At 45.3% G+C, this 22885-nt stretch overlaps 1 protein-coding gene across 4 annotated transcripts in view; it reads right to left on the bottom strand.

Annotated features, from left to right (window-relative positions):
• Positions 1–3181: 3181 nt before the first annotated feature.
• cubn (cubilin (intrinsic factor-cobalamin receptor)) overlaps positions 3182–22885 on the bottom strand; it is a 42950-nt gene continuing 23246 nt past the window's right edge. The window contains exons 27-70 of one of the 4 annotated variants that reach the window (XR_008414094.1): positions 21860–22016; positions 21062–21249; positions 20835–20994; positions 20576–20757; positions 19650–19818; positions 19411–19592; positions 18034–18190; positions 17849–17965; positions 17670–17780; positions 17479–17607; positions 17267–17399; positions 16998–17203; positions 16204–16385; positions 15882–16074; positions 15164–15361; positions 14938–15084; positions 14676–14866; positions 14352–14520; positions 14115–14289; positions 13565–13743; positions 13165–13374; positions 12956–13096; positions 12694–12878; positions 12355–12526; positions 12083–12286; positions 10913–11062; positions 10721–10842; positions 10086–10311; positions 9835–10022; positions 9528–9684; positions 8728–8877; positions 8461–8646; positions 7985–8114; positions 7697–7914; positions 7378–7577; positions 7145–7307; positions 6394–6602; positions 6188–6332; positions 5929–6110; positions 5398–5563; positions 4557–4792; positions 4136–4336; positions 3822–4007; positions 3182–3742 (exon numbers count right to left, since the gene is read on the bottom strand). Coding sequence is in view for 2 of the 4 variants with exons in the window: in XM_053858444.1 (XP_053714419.1) it covers positions 4229–4336; positions 4557–4792; positions 5398–5563; positions 5929–6110; positions 6188–6332; positions 6394–6602; positions 7145–7307; positions 7378–7577; positions 7697–7914; positions 7985–8114; positions 8461–8646; positions 8728–8877; positions 9528–9684; positions 9835–10022; positions 10086–10311; positions 10721–10842; positions 10913–11062; positions 12083–12286; positions 12355–12526; positions 12694–12878; positions 12956–13096; positions 13165–13374; positions 13565–13743; positions 14115–14289; positions 14352–14520; positions 14676–14866; positions 14938–15084; positions 15164–15361; positions 15882–16074; positions 16204–16385; positions 16998–17203; positions 17267–17399; positions 17479–17607; positions 17670–17780; positions 17849–17965; positions 18034–18190; positions 19411–19592; positions 19650–19818; positions 20576–20757; positions 20835–20994; positions 21062–21249; positions 21860–22016 (7173 nt within the window). In the remaining 2 variants the exon portion in view is untranslated. The other 3 variants (XR_008414093.1, XM_053858444.1, XM_053858446.1) reach the window with 3 other exon arrangements.

Here is a 22885-nt window from a genome sequence, read left to right as displayed (position 1 = left end):
TTAACATTTTAGTTATTAACATGGTTTTTGTCTTAAAGTGCATCAGTTTGCCTGAAATTAAAAAAAGAAAATCATGAGTAGATGTGTAATTACACTTTTAGTACAGCAAAAAAGAGCTCACACGTGCCCCCTGGCATTGCTCCACACCCCACTATTTGAGAAGGTCTGCCATGAAGAGAGAGGTAGAAGAAGTTTGTGTGTGTGAAAAAAAGGCAATTTTGCTGGATCACATGAGCCATTGATGGCGCTTCCACAGAATCGTGTGTGGGGACAAAACCCCAAATAATTCATGTTAACCTGCTATCAAACCTTCTCACATAGATAATCTGAGTTTACTAAGCACCTCACTGAGGACCTACATTTCCTATGTGTACATACAGTAAGTGGGCGCAGCGTAGCTCAGTTGGGAGGGAGGAGTCTACATCTCATGTTTTTTTTTTTCGTTGAATTTCTGCTATTTTCAGCTCCTATACTTGAGTGACACGCGATCTTTGTTTGGGGTCAGGCCCCACTTTGCTCACGCTAACATGGATGGAACCAGCGCAGCACCCGCCGTGTGCAAGTGCTCCTGCAGGCCTGGTATCTACAGAATCTGCTGAGCCCTTGGAAACACAGCGCGATTCTCAGCGATGTCCGTATTCTCCTGCTTATTGATCCAGCGGGTCAATCAGAGCTCGGGGCAGAAGCTTCATGAAGGTGGACACAGAATTAGATTCTGCACTGATTGACTGATTGAATAATTCATTAGGCAGCGAGAATCTATATGGAAATGAGGAGTTTCCCATCATTGATCTGACAGAGAGAGAAGCCATCATTTCCGGCAAATTCAATATGCCGTCTACCAGGTGTCCATCCAGCACATGCTTGTAGCTTCAGAGTGGAGAAGCCTGGTCGTGTGTTCTGGCAGCAGCCAGAAGAAGTGGAGCAAGACGGGGGCGCTGACCTACTGACTGTAGCCTGGGGTCGCTCTGCAAAGGCTACAGTAAAGAACACGTCACATCTTGGCAACGTATGCTGGTTGAACAATTCACCGCGCTTCGTCGGATTAATTCTCCTCCAACCACGGAGAGAGCTCATCGCTGGGTGCTGCCACTCATGGACTCACTCAAACAGAATGGGATGTCAGATTTGCCCCGAATATTGACTTCATTTATCTGAATTGTAATAGGAGTAACATGTAGCAATGTTGAAGCGGACTCCGTGAGGGACCTGCTACATCAGTGACATGAAGGAAGCAAAGTTCAGTGACCGCCAGAGAAGGTCGGAGGAGAGAGACGAGGGAGCTGCTGATGTTGGCATGTCTCTGGCAGCTCCCACGCTTGGATTCAGGCCAGCCATCGTCACCCTTGAGCTGAAGATTGATCTGGGGCAGGTGACAGTTCCAGAACACAAACAAATCACCGGCCTGTTATTGAGTGCTGACTTGGTGTCTGTAGGTGGAACTAAATGCCACTGCCATCAGATGCACAGAAGAGTCATTCGTAGTCATGGGCAGATGAGGTTTCATGACACAGTGTCCTGAGTTTCAGAGGCCACCAGATGGCGCTGTCTGCAGTGAAATGTTTGGACTTGAACAAGTAATTCAATGAAACCTCAAATAATTTCTAGACCAAGAGCGCCATCTAGTGGCCTCTGAACATTAGGACACTGCGATACTGTTTCATGATACCTCACCTACCCATCACTAGTAATTTGTGATTCCACCTCATCACATCTTGATCACCCTCCTTATTCACACCTTCTCGTCCTCCTTCTTTTTGAGCCTCATCTTCACTGGCTCTCCTCTCCATGTGATCCAAACCATCCTCCCCATCTTTGTCTCTGAACTCATTCCTTGTCCCACAGATCTACTTATTGTTCTTTCTAGTTGAAAGAACACCAAACTGTGTGCGTCGAAACGTTTCACACGGTCCTGCTGCGCAAAGTAGTGATGGGTGGTTGAGGTTTCATGAAACAGTGGCCAGCAGATGGCACTGTCTGCTCTAAAATGTCTGGACTTGACGCATTCAATGAAACCTCACATCATTTCTAAACCATGAGCGCCATCTAGTGGCCTCTAAAAACTAGGACACTGTTCCATGATACCTCATCTACCTATTACTAACCTGTAGCATCCTCACCAGACCGATTGACCGTCTCAACTTCACCTTTCTGGGGACTATCTTGCACAGCGGCTCCGGTTTTGGGACCCATCATCTCCCCTACATGACAAGCCGTGAAGCTGTTTATTAGCTGTACAATAGACTGAAAGCATTTTATTCTTTACCCAGGAAAAGGTCCACTGAGAACAGCAAACATATCAATACGTGCTCCTCCATTTGGTGCTGCTCTATTTAGCAGAATGTGTGATCAGGGCAGCGTCTCTTCCCATGGAACAGTGTGCAGTGGCGTCTCCAGTCACAGATGGTCACGCAGAGCCGAGATGGAGTCTGGAGGAGGCTTCGCAATGTTCCAGCTCTTTGAATAAAATATCAGGTGATACTCCCGCCATCTGTCTCCTTCCTGAAATCGCTGCCTGCCAAAGTGTTTTGTGGAGCTATTTAGAAAAGATGGTGTTTCCTGGAGATTTGCATTTAAATTGATGTGGCTCGTTTCACGTGAGGCTTAAATGAAGGGCCCTTGATGAAGGCGTTAGGAACGATTACAGAGTCATTAGGCGTCTGGATCCTCGTGGGGCGAAGAGCGATGGTCGCTGTTGACGCTTCGTGGCAGTGGCGTCTTATTTTCAGTGACGGTCTCGTGGGCTGAGAATCCAGAAGTGGCCCTTTCCCAGTCACACATGTATTTTCTGCCTCTGTTTGACACTGCAGTGACTACAGTGACGGATTTGTCCCGAAACAATCCACGGTGCATCATTCCTCACGTCTAAAACTAAAACAAAATAATGTTAATACTCGGCTTGTTTCCTGGTTTGACTAGAGGAAAACATGTGACCTTAGACTGAAAAATGTCCTGGCATCAATATTATCATTACAAAGTCATAAAAATGGTCCTGAATGGAACCAGAATTCTAGTTTAAGGAAGATTAAAATCAATGCAGCAGCACTGGTAGTGTGAGTCTGCAGGAGAAGCGGATAACATGGCAACACACACACACACACACACACACACACACACACACACACACACACACACACACACACACACACACACACACACACACACACACACACACACACAGAGAGGCATTAATCAGACGGACAAGTGGGTCGCCTGCTAAGCTCAGCAGTGCAGTAATGATCCCAGGCCAAGACATTTAATAACAGCTACAACTTGTTGAGGGTCCGCTCATCACACGCCGGCTGAGGTTTGGAGCAGTTTGAGATTTGAACAACCAACCACATGAGAATCAACATTGTCATTCATCCGTCCACTTTACAGTTGCAGAAGTGACACTATGATCCAGGGTTGAAGTGGTTTCTTCCTCTCTACAGAAGGAAACAACCTGCAACATATCAACCCCCTCAACACGATTTCAACACCAATGAGCGCAGAGCGTCCTCCGCTCCTCTGCAAGACTCTCAGCTTGTCCCTCTCTTTTTAATCTTCCCACAAACTTTGCTGCACAAATCACACATAATCTTTCTTCCACTTATCGGAGGTTGGATCGCAGGGGCAGCAGCAGAAATGAAGGGGCCCTAACTTGCCTCTTTCAAGAATCCTCACCACTGGGTCACCACATCTCACTAGGGATCTCACTTGATGCGGTGATATGACCTCAGCTGGCCACCAGCAGCTTCATCTTAAATGGGAAATAAACCAAACAACCATAAATGCCTTGCTCATCTATCACTCTGCTGGTCCTCTGTAGAAAACCTCACCTTCATCATCACTCACCAAAACCAACTTGAAAAAGCGTTCTCTCACCCCTGTCCTCCAAAACCTCTAGTCCAGCAGCACATCACTTTCAAAGCCCTCCAGAGTTTCATAACCTCAGATTTCCTCCCTTAGTCTGGTTCAGTCTCCTGTGTGCCTTTATGCTTCATATATATTGTGTTTTGTTGCTCCTTGAATAAAACATATCAGTATCATTTATTATCAGCAAAACAATATGTCACTTTCCACATTCATAAATGCGACAGTCGTTTCCACAGTTAAAGCGAATGACACACTAAATTAATGACGCATTATTTACAGCCAAACAGGATCCCTTTCATTCGTTGGCTCAGCAGCAAAGACGTGAACGTCCAGCACTCGACTGTCAGGGTGCAGGACGGATTGAGCGCCCTCAGCTGGTCCAGGTGAGCCTGAATCCTGAAGGCAGGGAAGCGTACTCGGCTTGGAAAACGATGTAAACGTGGTGGGACGTGGCTCTGAACGGCGCAATGTTGGATTCCTGCGCAAACAACAGAGGTGTGTTACTGAACTGCTGACTTCAGCTCCTCCTTTGTTCTCCCTCTGTACACCTTCTGCCAGGAAGAAAGCATTTGAAGCCTATTTTTGGTTCCTTTTTTTCTGTTATCTCCAGCTTTTACTTTCTGAAGTCTTCCCTTGGCTTCCATCACATCACTCCTCATCCCCCCCTCCCCCCACGCGTCATCCACTGAGTGTCTTACCATTCCACAGTAGGGGCCCACAGGCCTGGAGGTGGCGCTCGGGCCATCGTAGAGCATCAGGTAGCTGCTCTGACAGCTGCCAGGGTCGTCGATGCTGATCTGATTGAATGTGACCGTCACCACGCGGCCCCTGGGAGCCTTAATGGCCCATTCGCAGTGGGTCATGTTGGGGTAAGTGCCCGGGTAGTTGGGGCTGGCAAACGTCCCGTGGTCCCCGTACAACGTGCCTCCGCAACCTTTGAGACATTGCATTTATTAGAGACAAAGGGAACTGCCAGTGGATGAATTAGGGAACTGCAGCTGTCAATTTAGTTTTCTTTAAGCATAAACGTTTAAGTACAGCACCAGGAAATACTTGCTTTTTAATAGTACATTTTTGTGTTATGATTTGGTCATTATTTTTTTTATTTTCAAATTTATTATATAAACTATATGATGATATTTATTTATCTTGTGAGATTGCACCAGATTTTTTTTCATGCCAATGGACCTATTTATTACTAAATCATCTTTAACTTGAAATTTTTAAGTTTAATTTCAGCGTAAAGTTATCTTTTTTTGTGTCAAGATCCAAAAATATTACTCTCTCACCACCAGCTCCACCTCTTAACACACTATCGCACCACATTACCTCTTTCTGACATTTACAGTCACCAGGTTATTTGCTGATCTATCTTGAAGTTAATCTTAAGCACATGCAGGTATTTTTAAGGTCCTGCAGGCCACACTACTTGGCGGGCAGGATTTGGCCCCTGAGCCTTGACTTTGACACGTGCTTCACCACTGTCTCAGTCCACATTCACCCCTCCTTCACAACAGGTTTGTCAAGACATGCTCTCACCGTGAGGCGAAGATGTCCATGTCGCAGCGAAGCCATTACGGGCGCCAACAAAATCGCTGCTGAAGTGAAGGAAGAGCTGGTTGGTCTTGGGGAAGACGGGGTTGGGCAGTGTGCTGCCACACAAGCGAGCGAGGAGAGGAGCGGTCGCTGTGCTGCCGTTACGGACCTGAGTGGGAGGAGAGCGAGCGTTTTAGGGAAAGGAAAGAGTGTGTTCTCCCTCCAAAGCACTAATCTATCATGGTACAGAGCTTTTTTATGGACGCTGCACAACATTATTACTCAGACTGAACGCAGTGATGCAGCAATCCTGCACAGCAGTTTTCTCAGCAGCAGAAGAAGCTTCCTCTCCTGCTGCTCCAGTGTCTGACAGTGCTGCTGCCCCACAATAGAACCTTCTGCAGAGGAATTCATTCCTGCTTAACATTACCACAGACAGTGTCCTCATAACTACACCAGTCTTTCAGTCGACCTGCCATTGTCATCAGTGTCTTTTAGGACTCGGAGGACAAGTGATCCTCGCGGGAAATTTACCTCCAGGGAGTCGAATTGACAAGAGCTGTGATACTCCACATCAAAGCTGCTGAAGAAGAGAGAGATGGTGTGATTGGGCGGCGCCTTGAGGACGATGGAGCACTCCAAATCGTGGGGGTAGACGTCGGGCCAGCCGGGACTCCTCAGGTAGCCGTATTCCTGCTCGTATGTCCGACTGCAGCCTGGAGAACACAGTCATTATCTGGAGGGAAGCCACAGTAATTTTACTCAGGGATGAATATGTTGAAATGTCTCTTGCCTGCGATTTGATAGTTCAATTTGAGGCCGTTCCCTGTCATGAAGGAGTCAGACTTGAAGTGGAGCAGGATGGTCCTTCCGTAGCTGTAGAAGTCAGGAGGATGACCGTCTCCTGCACAAAACTTGTGCGACTGCCCGTAGTCTCCCTGCAGCATGGAGATGGTAGTGACAGGGGAAGTGAAGCAGAAATGCAGGATGAAGACTCACCAATGGGAAGTCCATGAACTGCAGATAGTTGCCGGTGCAACTCTGACTCGGCTGGAGAGCAAAGTTCTCCACGACGACTTTGATGGTCTCCTGAGCCGGAGCGTCCAGCGTCCAGCGGCAGTTGGTGTAAGCCGGGTAGGCGTTGGGGAAGTAGGGTGAGGTCAGAGTCTGCAGGGACGTGGTGGCGTTCAGCGCCCCTCCACACACCACTGAGGAGAGGCGGGGAGTTAACATCTGTCTGCTCGCAAAATACCATAATTATAGGACTATAAGCTGCTGCATTTTTCTCCTTTCTACGGTGCAGCTAGCACCACTGCACCCACGGCTAATAGACCGCTGTGTCTTATGTATGAACAAGATCTATTCTTCTTCTTAAATTTAGTGGGTGTGGCTAATATTCCGGTGCGCTCTATATTCGGAACTTATGGTACATCAAAACCAGGTTCCAATGTACATGAAGATGGGGTGAAGATTATTACTTCAAACGTGTGCTACTGCCACCTTCTGTCCTACTGAGGAATTTGCGATCAAATATATTTCATATGTTAAGCGATATAATTATAGAGATAAAGAATGTAGAGCGATGATACTGAGTAAAAGAGTAGTTTGCTGGAGGTCAGCTTGTCTTGCTCCCAATAATACTAAGTACATTGTCATATATATATATATATATATATATATATATATATATATATATATAGTTATAAAGCTGTAAAGGTCCTGATAACAAATGGACGATCTCTGAACTTACTTGGCATTGACCTGTACGTCGCATTAAATCCTGCATACTCCACTGAAGAATCAGTGATGAACTGAATTGTCAGGAAGTTCCCACCGGACAGAATGAAGGCAGGGATGGTGTTCCCACAGAACTTCCCCACAAGAGGGAAGCTGGTACTGTCGCCGTCATAGATCTGTCGGACAGAGCAGCCATCAGGACTGGTGTGATGCGGGTGTGACGCGGCTGACGCTCGATGCTCTTACTTTGACGTAGTCGTAGCGGCAGGATCCAGAATTCTCCAGATTGAAGGAGTTGAATGTCAAGTTGATGACTTGGTTGATGGGCATCTCAATGATCCACGTGCAGTCCATTCTCTTCTCGTATTTGCCGTCCAGATTTGGATCAGGAGAACCAAACATGCCCATGGGCATGGACATGTAGCCGCCACATCCCTGGGCTGGGCCTGAGCAGGAGAGCGGAAAAGATGTGAGCATCCACAGAGCACGTTGTGAGAGCGTGCCTCAGACGTAAAGAAGAACCAGTCATTCTACTCCAGTGAACCTTCGCCTGACAGGAACGTACCCAGAGTCTCACTGTAAGTGGCCCTCCACCCGATGCCACTGCCCGAAGAGTCCGTCTTGAAGACAAGGAAGAGCTGGTTGGTGCTGGATCGGAGTTTGGGTGGGATCGCCATTCCGCAGAACTTCCCCAGCAGCGGCGCCAGAGTGTCCTGTCCATCATACACGGCGACGTAGTCAAAGTAACAGGAGGAGGAGCCCTCCACGTCGAAGGTGTTGAACCTCAGGTGGAAATGGGATTAGAGTTGAGTTTGATCTGGTCGGGAGCGCGTTGAGATCAAAGCAGCCTTACTTGAGGTCAATGACTCTGTTAGCCGTGACCACGATGTGGTAAGTGCAGTTGATGTTGTGATGGTAATTGACCATCGAAAGGGCTGGGCTGCTTATCGTGCCTGACGTGCTGTTGAAGAGGCCGCCACATGCTGCAACAGCAAATCGCAGTGACAAAGCTTCAACGGTGTCCTCATTTTCAGAGCTGAGTAGATGGCGCCGTTTATATAAAAATGATCTGCGGTTTCAATGAAATGGTTGTTGCAATAAAAAAGCGCAATCTAGTGCGCTCTGAAGATAGTTTCACAAAGCCTCATAAGCACATCACGAGTGAATCCTTTCTAACCACGTGGTGTAGAAGGTCCAAACCGCACAGTGGAATTTACGACCTTCCTAGTCGTTTCTAGTCGTTCATTAGCACTCGTATGGTTGCAGTGAGTTGCATTTACACAATGATAAGCCATTAAAATCATTTCCCAAACTGCACGCTTCACTTACGGCTGGCTATGTAGTGGGCCAAAAACCCAGTGTCTGAGATCATGCTGTCCGAGTAGAACTGAAGCAACATTGGACCAAAAGTGGTGAACATTCCTGGAACTGTGGAACCGCACAAGGTGGCCACAGGGGGGCCGCCAGCAGACACATCGTAGATCTTCAAGCCGTCGTAGAGACAGGTGGAATGAGCTGGGAAAGCATCGACATCTTTCAGGACGCCACTCACACACTGAGTGTGTTGCTTCATGGGTTGCAAGTGCTAACGCTCACCTTCTACATGGAAGACCTGGAAGGTGAGAACGATAACGGTCTGGTCACCAGCATCTATAGTGTAGTTGCAGATGGAGCTGTGAGGATAATGTGCCGGATAGTCCGGAGAAACGACCCGCCCGCTGGGAGCTGAGAAGTTGGCGCCACATCCTTTCAGCCGAAAAAGAATATTAGCATCAGCAGGATTGAAACGGTGAATGAAAATGTTTTACATTCATGTAATAATCATGTAATAAACTAGTAGAACTGGTAATAATAAAAGCTCAACTGTGAGAAGTTATTTCACATACAAAATAAAAACATGCTTGTACAGATTTTTACAGGCCAAAGAGCGCCGTGCTGCCAAAATATTGAGCCTTGTCAGCGTTTTATTGATCTTAAACCACCCGTTTTCACCCGTCATTATTAATCAAAATATAAAATTGTATTTTAGTCACTTGAATGTTGCTTGCCCATTCTCATGAGATGAAAAGATGGGCATGCATAAATAAATAAATAAATAGCCAGGGAAAAAAAGGTGAGTTTAGTAGCTGCTCAAGTGTGGGGAAAATCAACTCTTCATTGCTATTACTTACATGATGCCATTAGTGTCAAAGTACCAGACTTTAAACATTTACGACATGCACGAAATTTAGAAATTGACATTGGGAAAAATATGCTTTTTCCCCAACTAGCCGAACCCATTTTTTATCTGGCCAACATGGGCTTCCACATTTTTCATCGCTATGGCTCAGTGACTACAACAGATGAAGAGAAAGGAAGAAAACCGAGCTACGTGCAGCAGCGTGTGAAAACCTCACTGGTGCTGAAGAATGCTGAGAACCCTTTGCCGGGGGAGTCGGAGGACTGGAACCTGGCTGACATCACGTTATATGGAGCCACGGCTAGGGGCGGAGCCTGAGTGCCGCAGCTTGTCGACAGCAGTTCTCCAGCATTTTCATTTGGCCCAGACCACATCTGCAGAGGACAAACATGGCCATGGATGAGGGAGATGTGCATGATCTCATAAACCATTATATGACAGCATCAAATCCTGGACATGTTTTGACACACACATGTACGTGTGCAAGAACCCCATCCTCACGAACGGCTCTTATTGGCATGTACCTTGAGGTAGCTGTTCTGGCAGGAGCCTGAGCTGTCTGGAATGTGGAAATCGCTGCTGACGCTCATCTGCAGGTGGTAGCCCTCGTGGGCGATGATCCGCCAGCTACATTCCACATTGGCAGGGAAGTTCTGCGGATAATTTGGAGACTTGATGGTGCCAGTGTCAGCGTGGATCACTCCTCCACATCCTGGTACATAAGACACGTGTCAGGGACTCTGAAGTCACACCGGCGATGACTCGCAGGCAGCACCTGAAGTGTCTGAGGACCAGGTGGCCACAAATCCTCCCCGGGACACGCTGTGATCAGCGAGGAAGACCATCGCCAGCTTGTTGGATCCTGACTTGATGGTTCCTGGACTGGTGGTTCCACAGTACTGGCCAATCACAGGGGAGCCTGGGGAGCCTCCATTGAAGATGGTGAGCGAGTCCCATGTGCAGGTGGAGTGTAGCTCCAGGTTAAAGTAGGTGAAGGTTAGCTGCAGACAGACCATGGAAACAATGCTTCACAAAAACTGAACTTGCAGTTCATAGCAAAATAAAGGACAAGAGATACATGAATTAAACTTATAATTTATTAAAAGGAAAATATGACGGCAATAAAAATAGACATAGAATGAAAAATAGTAAATAAAACAAATAAAGAAGTATTCAAGAAAACAACAAATGTTTACAAAATTTAATTTAAATAACATAGAACTGATTTTAAAAATATAGACGAGAACATATGAACAACAATTGAAAATGTATTTAATTTAGATAATTTAAAATTTATTTAGATAAAAATAGATAATAAAAGTGTGGCGAAAGGAGGGATGGATTTTGACGGGACAAGAGGAAGATGAAAGACCAATAGTATTTCAGTCTTCTGAGAATCGCATGACTCACCGTGATGGTGTGACCTTCTGGAGCTTCTATCAGCCAGGCACAGCGACTCGGGCCGGGATAGTTGTTGGGGTAGTTGGGACTAGACAAGGACCCACTGTCTCCCGACTGTAAACCTCCACACTCTGACATACACACAATCGGAGAGCAGCACTTTGAAACAAAAAGTAAACAAGCTTTTATCCATCAACTCACCAGAGAAGTAGTACTTGGCCATGAAGCCCACATCAACTACAGACGAGTCAGTTTGGAAGTGGACCCAGAGCTCCGGAGTGAAGACAACGATGGGAATAGTTGGCCTGGTCTGACCGCAGAATTTGGCCAACTGTTCTCCGTTCCAGTCGCCTGGTGACAAAAGATATGAGAGAGGTCTGAGCTCTGAGCGTGAACACGGACAATAACTTAAGATGAACACCAATGACATGTGTCTGGATTTAATGGATGCAACAACAGGTCACTTCACTGGACAAGCTCAACACTCCCAAAACTTTTCAATGAATGAATACATATATTAACACTGAACTTTTGACAAGAAATTGAATTGAAGTGGCAATGAAATGCAGAAAATATATGTAAATTAAAACAAGGTAAAATACAATATGCTAACAGAAGCATTTGTTTAATAATGTGTGTTATCAGTGGTTAAGAAATCAAATCTGTGGTGTTGAAATGTGACAAAAAAGTGAAAGAACGAGGCTGTTCTTTTCAATGGTTGTAACTGCTGCACTGTTGAACAGTTGCACAACATGAGCAGAGTGTTAATTTCCACTCTGTCCCTGGAGAGCAGCACCATCCCTAACACGGCTAATTTGCAACCCATTCATTTGCATGAAAAGAAATTGCTCTCTGTCAAACTTGTTCACGTCCCTCTGATGTGCTCATTTCTGAGCCTTGTCTTTTCCAGTGACTCGCAATGAAAATCTCAGTGTAAGCAACAAGGACATAAAGTGTGAACAGTTTGAGTCGGAGACTGTGTGAAACTCTCGGATGTTGACAGAATAAAATATCAGTGTTTCTTTCAATGTTGGCTTTGCCACCTCTCATCTTCTTTTCTCTTTTCTATCTTGTCACATCCCCAGTACTTGACAAAACTATGAATGCTGTCATCTCTGTGGGTTAACATGTCGTCATTTGGGATGCGCTTCAATTCAGTATTGAAATTGACTCAGCTTCATGCATTTAAAGCCAATTGAAGTGACTTGGCAGGCCTGATTCGGAGCCAGGGGTTTCACACACGTGTTCAAACCATACATCATGTCAGCCATCTACAGTTGAAAGCTCAGGCTGAATCTTTGACTCGTCTCTTCTTCATCTCCGTCCTTCACTCAGGTAAATCCCAACTTCACTCCTAACCTAACTCCTCACCGAGTCTGAACTGGAGGTAGTCATTGGCGCAGGTCTGGTGTTGCTGCAGGTGCAGGTCCATTATCTCCACCACAATAGACGAGTTGACGTGCTGCGGGTTCTGAATCAGCCACTCGCAGTGGACGTTGTTGCTATAGTTGGACACCATGTACCCAGGGGATGTGATGTTCCCACCTTGAGCGTTGGTCAGAACCCCACCACAAACTGCACAAAGACCAGAGTGGAATGTTAGCAGAGGAGAGACACGAGGACAGTCACTGACTGTCACTAACCTGCAGGCTCCTCGGAGGAGTAGTAAGCTGTGAACCCGCCGTTAGACACGGAGGCGTCAGTGCGGAACACCACAGCCATGGTGTTTCCAGAGGAGCGGACCTGAGTGCCAGCTGGTACCGTCCCACAGAACCTCTGCAGGCGAGGCGAGTCCTCCCACAGACCGTTAATCACCTGCAGAACATACATTTTGTTCAGTGCAGCAGTTCAGGTGCACCACATTATACCATGTGATGTCATAACCAAAACCTCCATGATGAAGGAGACTAAAGGAGATTGTGCGTTTGTCAACTGAGTCCAACCTCTGGTTATTTTCATCACTTTGACAGGGGGAAACTCACCTCCACGTAGTCAAAAACACAGGAAGTGCCAGTGCTTTCGAGCCGCAGGTCGTTGATGGTGAGCGTGACCCTGCGGCCGTTGGGCACCAGCAGCTCCCAGCGACACACTCTGCTGTGTGGGTACAGGTTTGGGTAGTTGGGAGATGAAATGGTTCCAGATGGAGCGTTCAGCAACCCTCCGCAGGCTACAGGCAGAGATATTTCATTACAACGGATTGCACTAAACAAGTTGGTGTCTAGTACGTGACAGCTTCAAACCAACCTTCCACGCTCGCTTCAAATGACAGACTGAACCCAGGAGCGTTTCCACTGGCATCGCTGACAAACTTGACGTAGGCGAAGCTGTCGGAAGTCTCCATGGAAGCTGGGAGGCTGTTGCCACAATGTCGGCCCAGACGGAGCCCTGTGAACACGATGCTACACTTCGGCTCGCTGCTCAAAACTGTTAAATAGTTGCTTTAGCTACGCCACCTGAGGCGTTGTATTCCCGGACTTCAACGTAGTCAGCAGTGCAGTCGGTGCTGTAGGCCAGGTTGAAGCTGTTGTAGCTCAAGGTCAGGTAATGTCCGGTGGGTCCCTCGAAGTACCACTCACAGGTGGTGCCGTCAGGGTAGTTGGATCCAGGGAAGCCTGGACTGTGGACGGTGCCGCTCTGAGCTCTGTACGTGCCGCCACATGTTGCTGTGGACAGAAAGGGTTCAAATATTTAAGAAAACTGAAAGCCTTGTCGAAACTGACAATAATAATGCGATAAGTACAGACATTCATGAGCAGGTGAGTTCAGGTATTTGGGATCATTATTCAGAGCTTCTTAAACACCAAGAATTATTGACAGGATAACAAAAGGAATGATGTGCAACTTCAACCTCACCTATCGAGAACTTGGCCTTGAAGCCTTTATGCGTCACACTGCTGTCTGTCCGGAACCGCAGCAGCATGGAGGAACCTGTAGAGTGCTGAGTAGACGGCAGGGTTTTTCCACAGAGCCGCGAAATGAGATCGTCGCCGATAGTGGAGCCGTCACGGATTTCCAAGTAGTCGAACGCACAGCTAAGAAAAACACCAGCGGGAATGCCATTTACTTTGAAGATTCTGAGCTCTTGAAAACACAAAAGTAAACAGCCAGACAAAACTATGGATGTTAGAGGTCGGCTGCACAGCTGGACAGAGGAGACAACTAAAAAACGGCACAAACAGGTTTATTTATATTTTCATTTTTACCTCTGCCATTGTTTTTTCCTCTGTCTGAAAATGTTAATAGAGGAACCAGTGTGCAAGGGACTTCAGACAAACTATATGATTTGAGGTAAAAACATTTCAATAAAAATAGAATTTCACACGACAAACTACATCTGTGTTCTTTATTGCAACAATTGTATACGTATGCTATAATGAGGTTTGTAGTGAAAAATGATGACAACCTGGATGTGGGCTCGATGTAGAATTCTTCTTCAAAGTCCAGTTGGACGGCTTCTCCGTTGGGCACGGTGATGACAAAGATGCAGTCGACGTTTTGCGGGTAGTTCTGCGGGTAGTTAGGGGAGGTTATGTAGCCAGGAGGATCGTTGTCTCCCAGCGAAACGTAGCCTCCGCAAGCTGCAAAAACAACAGCAAGTTTAATGTGAGCCAGAGGGACAGTGTGGCTCCCATGGTTCTACCTTGACTGTGAGCTTCAAAAGTCAGCTTGAACCCTGAAGCTTCATTTGAAGCGTCGGTGACAAAGCGAATGTAGAGGTGGTTGTCAGTGGTCTGGAGGACAGTGGGAGCGGTGGTTCCACAGACACGCTCGTGCAGGAGAGGCGCAGAAATGTCTGGACCGTTCCTAAGCTGTTGCAATACAACAGAATGGTAATAATATTCCGTTTACATTTTGTGACGTCAGTTCACAAGGGCTTGGGTGAAATGAAGCTAAAAACAAGGGGGCACCCAGTAAACCCTCACAAGCACTGGGAGAAAACAAAAGCTCCACACATAGAAGTCACCTCGAGGTAGTCTCCTGAGTTGCACTCTGCTCCAAATCCTTGGATCTGCAGTGGGCTCTGGAAGGAGACAGAGATGCGATACCCAGGTGTGACCATCACGTGCCAACGGCAGTCCTGACCGGGCAGGTAGTTCTGAGGGTAATTAGGGCTGCTGATGGAGCCCCTGTCCACATGCAGGAGGCCTCCACACCCTGAACACAAGGATGGAAGATAAGAACTTCAATAGGCTACACATCTGTAGGAACATGTTCGGCAAGCGCACCTCGTGAGTAGGAGGCGTTGAACCCACGGCCGTTAACCGAGCTGTCTGAGGAGAAGGTGATGTACATGGTGTCTCCTGTTGTGTGAAGGGGCCCAGGGACTTCACGGCCACACACACTTGCCAAGAGCGGCGACAAAGCATTGTCCCCTGTACAGATATAGAAGCGCTCAGTCAGGCACATGCTCTAGTGAAGTTCCGTAACTCTGCTTGGTTATTTCAGACTTGCCGTCTCTGATGGTGAGACTGTCGTAGTAACAGCTTGGTGAGTCCTCAATGTCCAATGACAACAAGTTCAACTCCACGATGGAGTCTGGCGAGCGGATCAACCAGATGCACTCCTGGTTTTCAGGGTATTCGTTGGGCCAGTCAGGAGAGAAGAAGAAGCCAGGGTTCTGCCCGGCCATCAGGACTCCACCACACGACCCTGGAAAAGAGGGTGCCGAGTGAGGTTCCGGGAACCTTCTAAAGAAAACCATTTTGCTTCTTGGTGCATTTACTCCATATTACTTATCATATTTAACACTATTATGGTTAGAGTTCTATTGTTATAATAATAATAATCATTATCAGAATGATGAAGCAGAATATAATTTACACTAGATAAAAATGATGTTATTTGTGAAGTTGTTTTATGTTTAGTAAAATAATACCCATTTATATACCTATTATCAAACTTTAGCTCTTATTATTGCTAACTGTTCCAATTTTATTTTTTTTATTATAATTTTACAAATTCAAATATCACTTGTAACAGTTTTATTTATGCTATCTTAGTTATAATAATATCAAAATATATAAAATAATAATAATAATAATAGCAGCAGTGTGTAGAGAAAAAAAACATTTATGTATGTCAGCAAAAATATTCAAACTTCAGTAAATAATCCTCAAAATCTGACCAAGCCCTCGTAATTGTTTGAGATCATGTCCCAAGCTCCATTCACCTGGGGGAACAGTGGGTGGTGGTCCAGATTCCTGGACAGCGGTCCACTCGACGAGGAAGCCTCGTCCTCCGATGATGGCATCTGAACGGAACTGCAGCGTCAAGGCGCTGCCAGTGCTCCGGACCGGTGGAGGCAACGCGAGACCACAGACTGTAGCTAGAGGGTAGTGATGAACGCCTGGGCCGTCATATATCTGAAACAACCACGAGAGTCGGTCACCTTTGTACGGTGAACTTTAGTGAGTGCCTTCACATCAAGACCAACGAAGCAATAAAACTCTGATACCACTCTGGACTGGTGAGAACCTTCCTAACTCTCGTACCTTCAGGTTGTCATAGTAGCAGTTAAAAAGGTCCTCGATGTCGATGTCCAGGAAGCGGACCTGAACATAGCTGCCAGTGTCCACAGTCACCGTCCACGTATAGAAAGAGTCCATCGGATATGTTCTTGGATACAGTGGAGAGGCGATCTGACCGGACTCCCCTGTTATTTCGTTGCCGTATACTGAAAAGGGAGGGGTATGAAGAACAGTTTGATCATTTAAAAATAGAGGTTAGCTAGTTAATTAGAGTACATGATATCAGTTTTATTCAAGGACAAGGTGGACCTTTCACAGCAAAATGATTGGAGCAAAAAAAGGTAATCGTTTTGTAGCAAAAAAGGTGTAAAACAATCTATTCAGTAGAAGAGTGCAGCAAGACGGAATTTACAGTGAGGACTGCTGGACCCTCAGTCACATTGGTGCTGACAAATATGAGGACATTCAAGTCTGTGACTGTGATTCTTCTTAGGAAAAAGATGGAATATCCTGTCCAGGATGAAGAAAGGATCATTTCAGTAACTTGAAACAAGTGTGGGAAAGATGGAGAAGTAGATCGACAGACAGAGTGGTGTGATCTCTTGGGTTACTGGACGATCTATGTCGATGATGGAAGAAAGTGGAAGAAAAGTGGAGGGCGATAATTTTGCTTATAGATAGTTGGTATGCAGAGTAAATATATGTGAAATAGAAAACTTTTCCAGTGAACAGATTATGAATTAAATAGAGAGAGATATTTTAAATGCAGTGTGATGCTGTAGGTGTAAATGCAAGCTAGCATGTTGTGCTGAACTCACAGTGTGAGAATGTGGCTCTGAATCCCGCCCCACTGATGGAAGAGTCCGACACAAACTTGACCCAGAGCTCGTGAGCTGTCACTGAGGTGTAATTTGAGGGGAGGGAGGCCCCGCAGAAGCGGCCCACTAGAGGCCCAGCGGAGTTCCCCTCGCGGATCTCCAGGTAGTCGTTGTTGCAACCAAAACTCCCCTGCAGATGGAACATACTGAAGACAGAGAACGTTAAGATGAGGAGTACATTCTGACACCAGACTCACTGTTATACTAACATGAAGGAGAGCTGCAGTCTGTTCCCAGGTGAGCTCTTGATGGTCCACACACATTCTACGTTAGGTGGATAAGCGTCGGGATAGTTGGGACTGTTGAACGCCCCACTCTCCATCACCATGTCTCCTCCACAACCTGGTTCAAGGTTTTTGTGAGTTACTGTGACGCTTCATACCTTGTGTTTGTGAACATGGACGTGTTTGTGTGTTCTCACTTGAGGTGGATGCAGAGTAAGTAGCTCTGAAGCCTTTTGCAGACACAGAACCATCAGACAGGAAGTTGACCACCAGGGAGTTACTGAAGGAGGTCACTGGGTGAGGAACCATGTTGCCGCAGAACGTTCCTGGAGATAAACGAAAGAAGATGTAAGTTCACAGGTGTACATGAGTGAGCACACAGACCCACCTATAGTGGGCGCTTGGTAGTTATCGCCATCCAAAATCCTCACTGAGTCCCTGGTGCAGTTGGTGTTGGAGTCCAACTCGAAGTCCGTGAAGGACAAGGTCACGTGATTGACTGGTTGCACAGCAACAACAAAACATTAACTACACAGGGTCGATGGTGATGTTGGGCAAGTGACTCACATGGCTCCTGAGCTCTGATAATCCAGCTGCAGTTTTGGTTGGGCGGGTACATGGCTGGGTACCGTGGCGAAGCAATGGCTCCCCCTACGTCGTCAGTTGTGATCGTCGAACCACATGCTGAGGAAAGGAGCATGGCATTGATGTTAGTGATGATCTGGACTGAGATGGTGAGGAGAAGGACCCACCCTCTGAGAAGCGAGCGCTGAAGCCACGGTGATGGATACTGGTGTCGGAGCGGAAGCGAACGTAAATTGTGTTCTGAGTTGATGTGATGGCTGGTGGAATCGTGGAGCCACATACACGGGCGAGCACCGGGGACGAGATGGTTGGACCATCATGGATCTGAAGAGGGAGAGACCCGGACACATCAGCGTAAAACAAATAGTCACGTTAAACAACCGTAGTTATGGTTCAGAGTAATGGACAAAGATGAAAGAAGAGAGTGCAGGCACAGTGCGGAGAAGATGTCCTTGTAGCAGTGTATAGAATGAAAGCGAGGCGTACTAGAACAGTTCTCTCAAAGGGACCTGCACCTGCACTTGGTGTTGAATTAACCAGGGAGAATGTGATATTCATTTAACCCGGAGTGAATCGGCTTGTATTCATTTGCCTGTTACCAGATTATTCCCCGTCCTTGCGTGTTTCGTCCTCTCGCTCTTGATTGTGGTGGCAACGTTTTGAGTGCTTTATTGTTCGTGATTTGTTTCTTTGTACGATATACAAGTCCTCTGTGACCTAGTCGCAATAAAGCGTTGGGTCACACACTGAGCCACCACGACATTTCTGACTTAGAAATGTTAGCCAAAACAACCCCAGAATTTTGGTTAAATATGAGCTCAATAACACAGAAAACTAGTTCTTTTCATGAAGAAAAACCCATAATTTTAACCCAAGAAAAAACAAATAACCCAGAAATAGGATGGAAGAAATAACACAGGAGTATTCATAGTATTCATTATTTCGCGACACACACACACACATTCACATGCTAGACTGTTGTTGTTTGTTTATTTTGCTTTTTTCTTATCTTTATTTGTACTAATGTGTTTTACTTGCTCTTATGTTTCCACCTGTCATGCTGCTGGAAATGGGAATTTCTATTCAGAGATTAATAAAGTATCTATCTATCTATCTATCTAGTGAGCGCTGCCATGACGTATGGATAGGAACAATTAAATTTGCTGAGGGGCACCGTTATAAAACAAACCTGTTATGAGGGAACAAATGAATTGAAGCCTCATAATGATGGGTTAGAGTTAACAAATAAACTAAAAAAATCAAACAATGCATGAGTCTAAATACTGGTATTGTTTTTCAGAAAATATTTATTTCATTTTAATTTATTTTAAGATTCTCAAAATGCAGATCATGCAAGCCGTAAAAATATCGGTAAATGAAAAAAACCTTTTTAAGGAAGTTTGTTTCTAAAGGAAGTATGAAAACAAAGACATTTACAAGGAGTCAAACACAGCAGACAAAGAAAAGTGTCATGTCCAGAGAAGTGACTTCCTTACAAGGAAGTGGAGATAACAAAACATGAATCACATGTTGAAGTCACTCACCATCACGTAGTCATAGGCACAGTCACTCTGTTGCTCAAGCTCCAGGTCAGAAAAATTGAAGAGCACACGGTGGTTGGCGTCCACACTGATGACCCAGGAACAGTCCACGTTGCTGGGGTAGCTGTTGGGGTATCGAGGGGAATGTATCTCCCCTTCAGGGGCAGTCACTGGACCACCACACCCTGGACACAGAAGAAGTGTCAGTCCAAGAAGGCAGGAAGGGATCCAGCTACACTCACCTCCTTGAACTTCCACCCAGCTGGCATTGAAGCCACGACCACTGACATACTCGTCCGAGAAGAAGCGGACCAATATTTGGTTGCCGGTGCTGGACACTTGCATCGGGGTGGATGTGGTGGAGCAGAGTTGAGCCAGACGAGGTGCCAACTGATCTGGACCGCCATACACCTTGACGGGGACGAGACAAATACAGTTACTGCTCCATTTATCAGTCCGATCACTGGTGAGTGATTATCAACAGAACAATTCAATAGACATAACATTCAATTACTGAATATAAACAGAGTGCAAACAACAAAGTCATGTGAAGATGGAGACAATTTTACCTGAAAAAGAAAGAAAACAGTAACACAGAAAACATATTCAATAAAATAAATTTGAACAGAAGTGGCAAAATTCTTAAAGAGAATCCTAAGATAAATAAGAGTGGATAAATAATTTCTTTTCCATTTCATATTTCTATACATCTTTCTTATACCCACATTCAATTCTATCACACACACACGTTTGTATCTCTCGCCTTGTGGGGCCCGCTCATTGCCATAAAGCTTTACCCAGGCTCTCATCCTTAACCATTCAAAACAAATGGCTCAACCACTCTGAACCAGACCTAGTTATTTTTAAGTCTTTATCCTCAAATTAAGGTTTAACCTTGTGGGGACCAGCAAAAAAGTCTTCACAAATGGGTATAATATCTTTCCAAAATTTGGTCCCTACAAGTGCAGCTAAACGTCTGTACTTGTTTATCTGTTCTTGCAGGGACCAACTCTTGACAAACACTATCCTTGTAGAGTCCTTATACTTTTGTGTGGATATTGTTGCTGGTCCCCACAAGGTAAAGCGTCAATTTGAGGATGAAGATGTCAAAATAACTAGTGTGATTAAAAAGTTCAGGAAGAAACAGGACTATAAATGCTTGATTTACCTCTAGAAGGTCATAATTACAGTCTGGGTGAAACTCCACATCAAACTCGTGGATGGTGAGAGTGATGCTACTGCCCACTGAAGTGGTGATGGACCAGATGCACTCGGTGTTGGTGGGGTAGCGGTTGGGGTAACCGGGGCTGTTGAAGGACCCGGAGGGCCCAGAGAGGTCCCCGCCACAACCTGAGAGGTCAACAGCGAGCTTCAGAGCTGAGTTTCTTTGTCATGGATGTACAGTATCAGGGTCAGTTCTGCCGCACCGTTCTGATACCACATCATCTGGAATCCAGGCATGGACCCGTAGCCATCAGTCTTGAATGTGATGGTGAGATAGGAACTGGTGGTGCTGCGGGCTGGAGGCGGGCTGCTGCCGCAGTAAGTTCCAATGAGAGGTGCTTGTGTGTTGGGTCCATCGTAGAGCTGGAAGACAGACAACAAGAAGAGGGATGAGTGTTGCACACCTCACTGAAGAGAAGAAGGTTTGTACCTTGACGTAGTCAAAGCTACAGAAGAATCCACCTTCCAGCTGGAAGCTGGTGAACGTGTAGTTGACTGTGTTTCCTCGGCTGGCCTGGATGGTCCAGCTGCACTGGGTGTAGGCCGGGTAGAGGTTGGGGAAGTTTATCGACTCTATCACCCCACTGTGCCGGGAGGAGATGAGAACTCCTTGGCACTCTACAAAGAAGAGACACAATCATTGCAGGGAGTTAAAGATAATACCGATCAAGGCCGAAATTAATATCAAAAGAGGGTTTACTGTGAATGTGCTGAGAGAGAACTGGCAACAGCAACCTTTACAACCATTTTAAATTAAAATATTTCAATTTTGATATTAAAAATTAGGGATGCACTGATATCTGCCCCATAACAGGCTTGAGTGCTCGTACTTGCGCTCGTAAAATGGAAACCGATATCGCTTTATGGCAGTACAAGGAAAACAAACTGAGGAATGTTGTTCAAATAATGACTATATACATATATATATATATATATATATATATAGGGAAAAAAATGCAAAGTAAATTTATGTGTAAATGCTCAGTATCGGTGAGTACTCAAATGCTCGTGTACTCGTACATTACTTGTTTTGGAAAAAACAGGTATAGGTGCATCCCAAGTGAAAATGTAATTTGTTGGTATCCATGAGTGAGTTTAGGGAAATGAGGGAAAAGCCAGAGACTATATATAAACCAAACTAACGCATTTCACACCAGCAAAGTATTAAAGTGCACGGTTGCTTCTGTACTTCAACTGTATGTTTCAAGTGTGTAGGTGTTTTTCTTACTCGTGGTGTACGAGGCAATAAAGCCTCCGGCGTGGATGCTGCTGTCAGTGCGTAGCTTGATGTAAAGGCTGTTGCCAGAGGAGTTGATGGGGCTCGGTGACAAGGTGCCGCACAAATTAGCCAGCTGTGGAGAATTTGTGCTGTTGCCATCGAAAACCTGGAACCACAAGCGCTTGGTGAAAACAGGTGACAGCAAGGTTTATCATTCACAATAGAGAGTGAGTCAGCAGGCCTAATCTATGCCACTTAAATTTGAGCCTGATTCGAATACAGTTTAGCACAGGCTCAAACACATAAACAAGTTCTGCCTACAACTCTGATTTGGGTATTTCTTTTGTGAATGAAACCTCTTTTTTTTCATTTTACATTTACATTTTTACATTTTACAGCCAAAATGTTGACCTAATTCTACTTTGTTGCAATTTAAATCACATTATTTTGACTTTATTTGTCATTTTTTTGCATCACAATGTGTGCATAATTTTGTAAATTCCCATTTTTTAAATGTATTTCTTTAAGTTTCAGAAACATAGATGTTAGTGTAATTGTCATCAACATCATATCTGGTTACATAAGTGTTACTTTCAATCCATTAAATACACTTTTCTGCTCATTATTTTCTCAATTTCTCAAGTTTTTTCTTTTTTTAATTATAATTGTTGGAAAATTGTTTACCATTCATTATGACCACTGCGAGAAAATGTTGCCATTTCACTCCCCTACTGTTCATTTAACTCTCAGAGAGCTAATTTATTCTGTAGTAGCTGAAAACACATTCAAATTAATCTGAATAATGTCGATTATACAGTCAGTTCGTTCGATGAAGTTCAATAAAAGTGGTCATAATAAGCAAGTGCTCTGAATTCTAAATATAAACTGTACATATAATGTAATTTATAAAGACATGTCATCAGTATAAGTACAGTTTAATCCAGTATAATCCCGTTTCCCACTGCAACTCTGCGTCCCTGATTCTCATGGACTCCTCTTGTAAAGCTGCTTTAGCGCTTCCAACATGAGTCTCTC

Source organism: Synchiropus splendidus, chromosome 3, assembly GCF_027744825.2.
Source record: "Synchiropus splendidus isolate RoL2022-P1 chromosome 3, RoL_Sspl_1.0, whole genome shotgun sequence".
Lineage (NCBI taxonomy): Eukaryota > Metazoa > Chordata > Actinopteri > Syngnathiformes > Callionymidae > Synchiropus > Synchiropus splendidus.
This window is presented reverse-complemented; position numbering and strand designations above follow the sequence as displayed.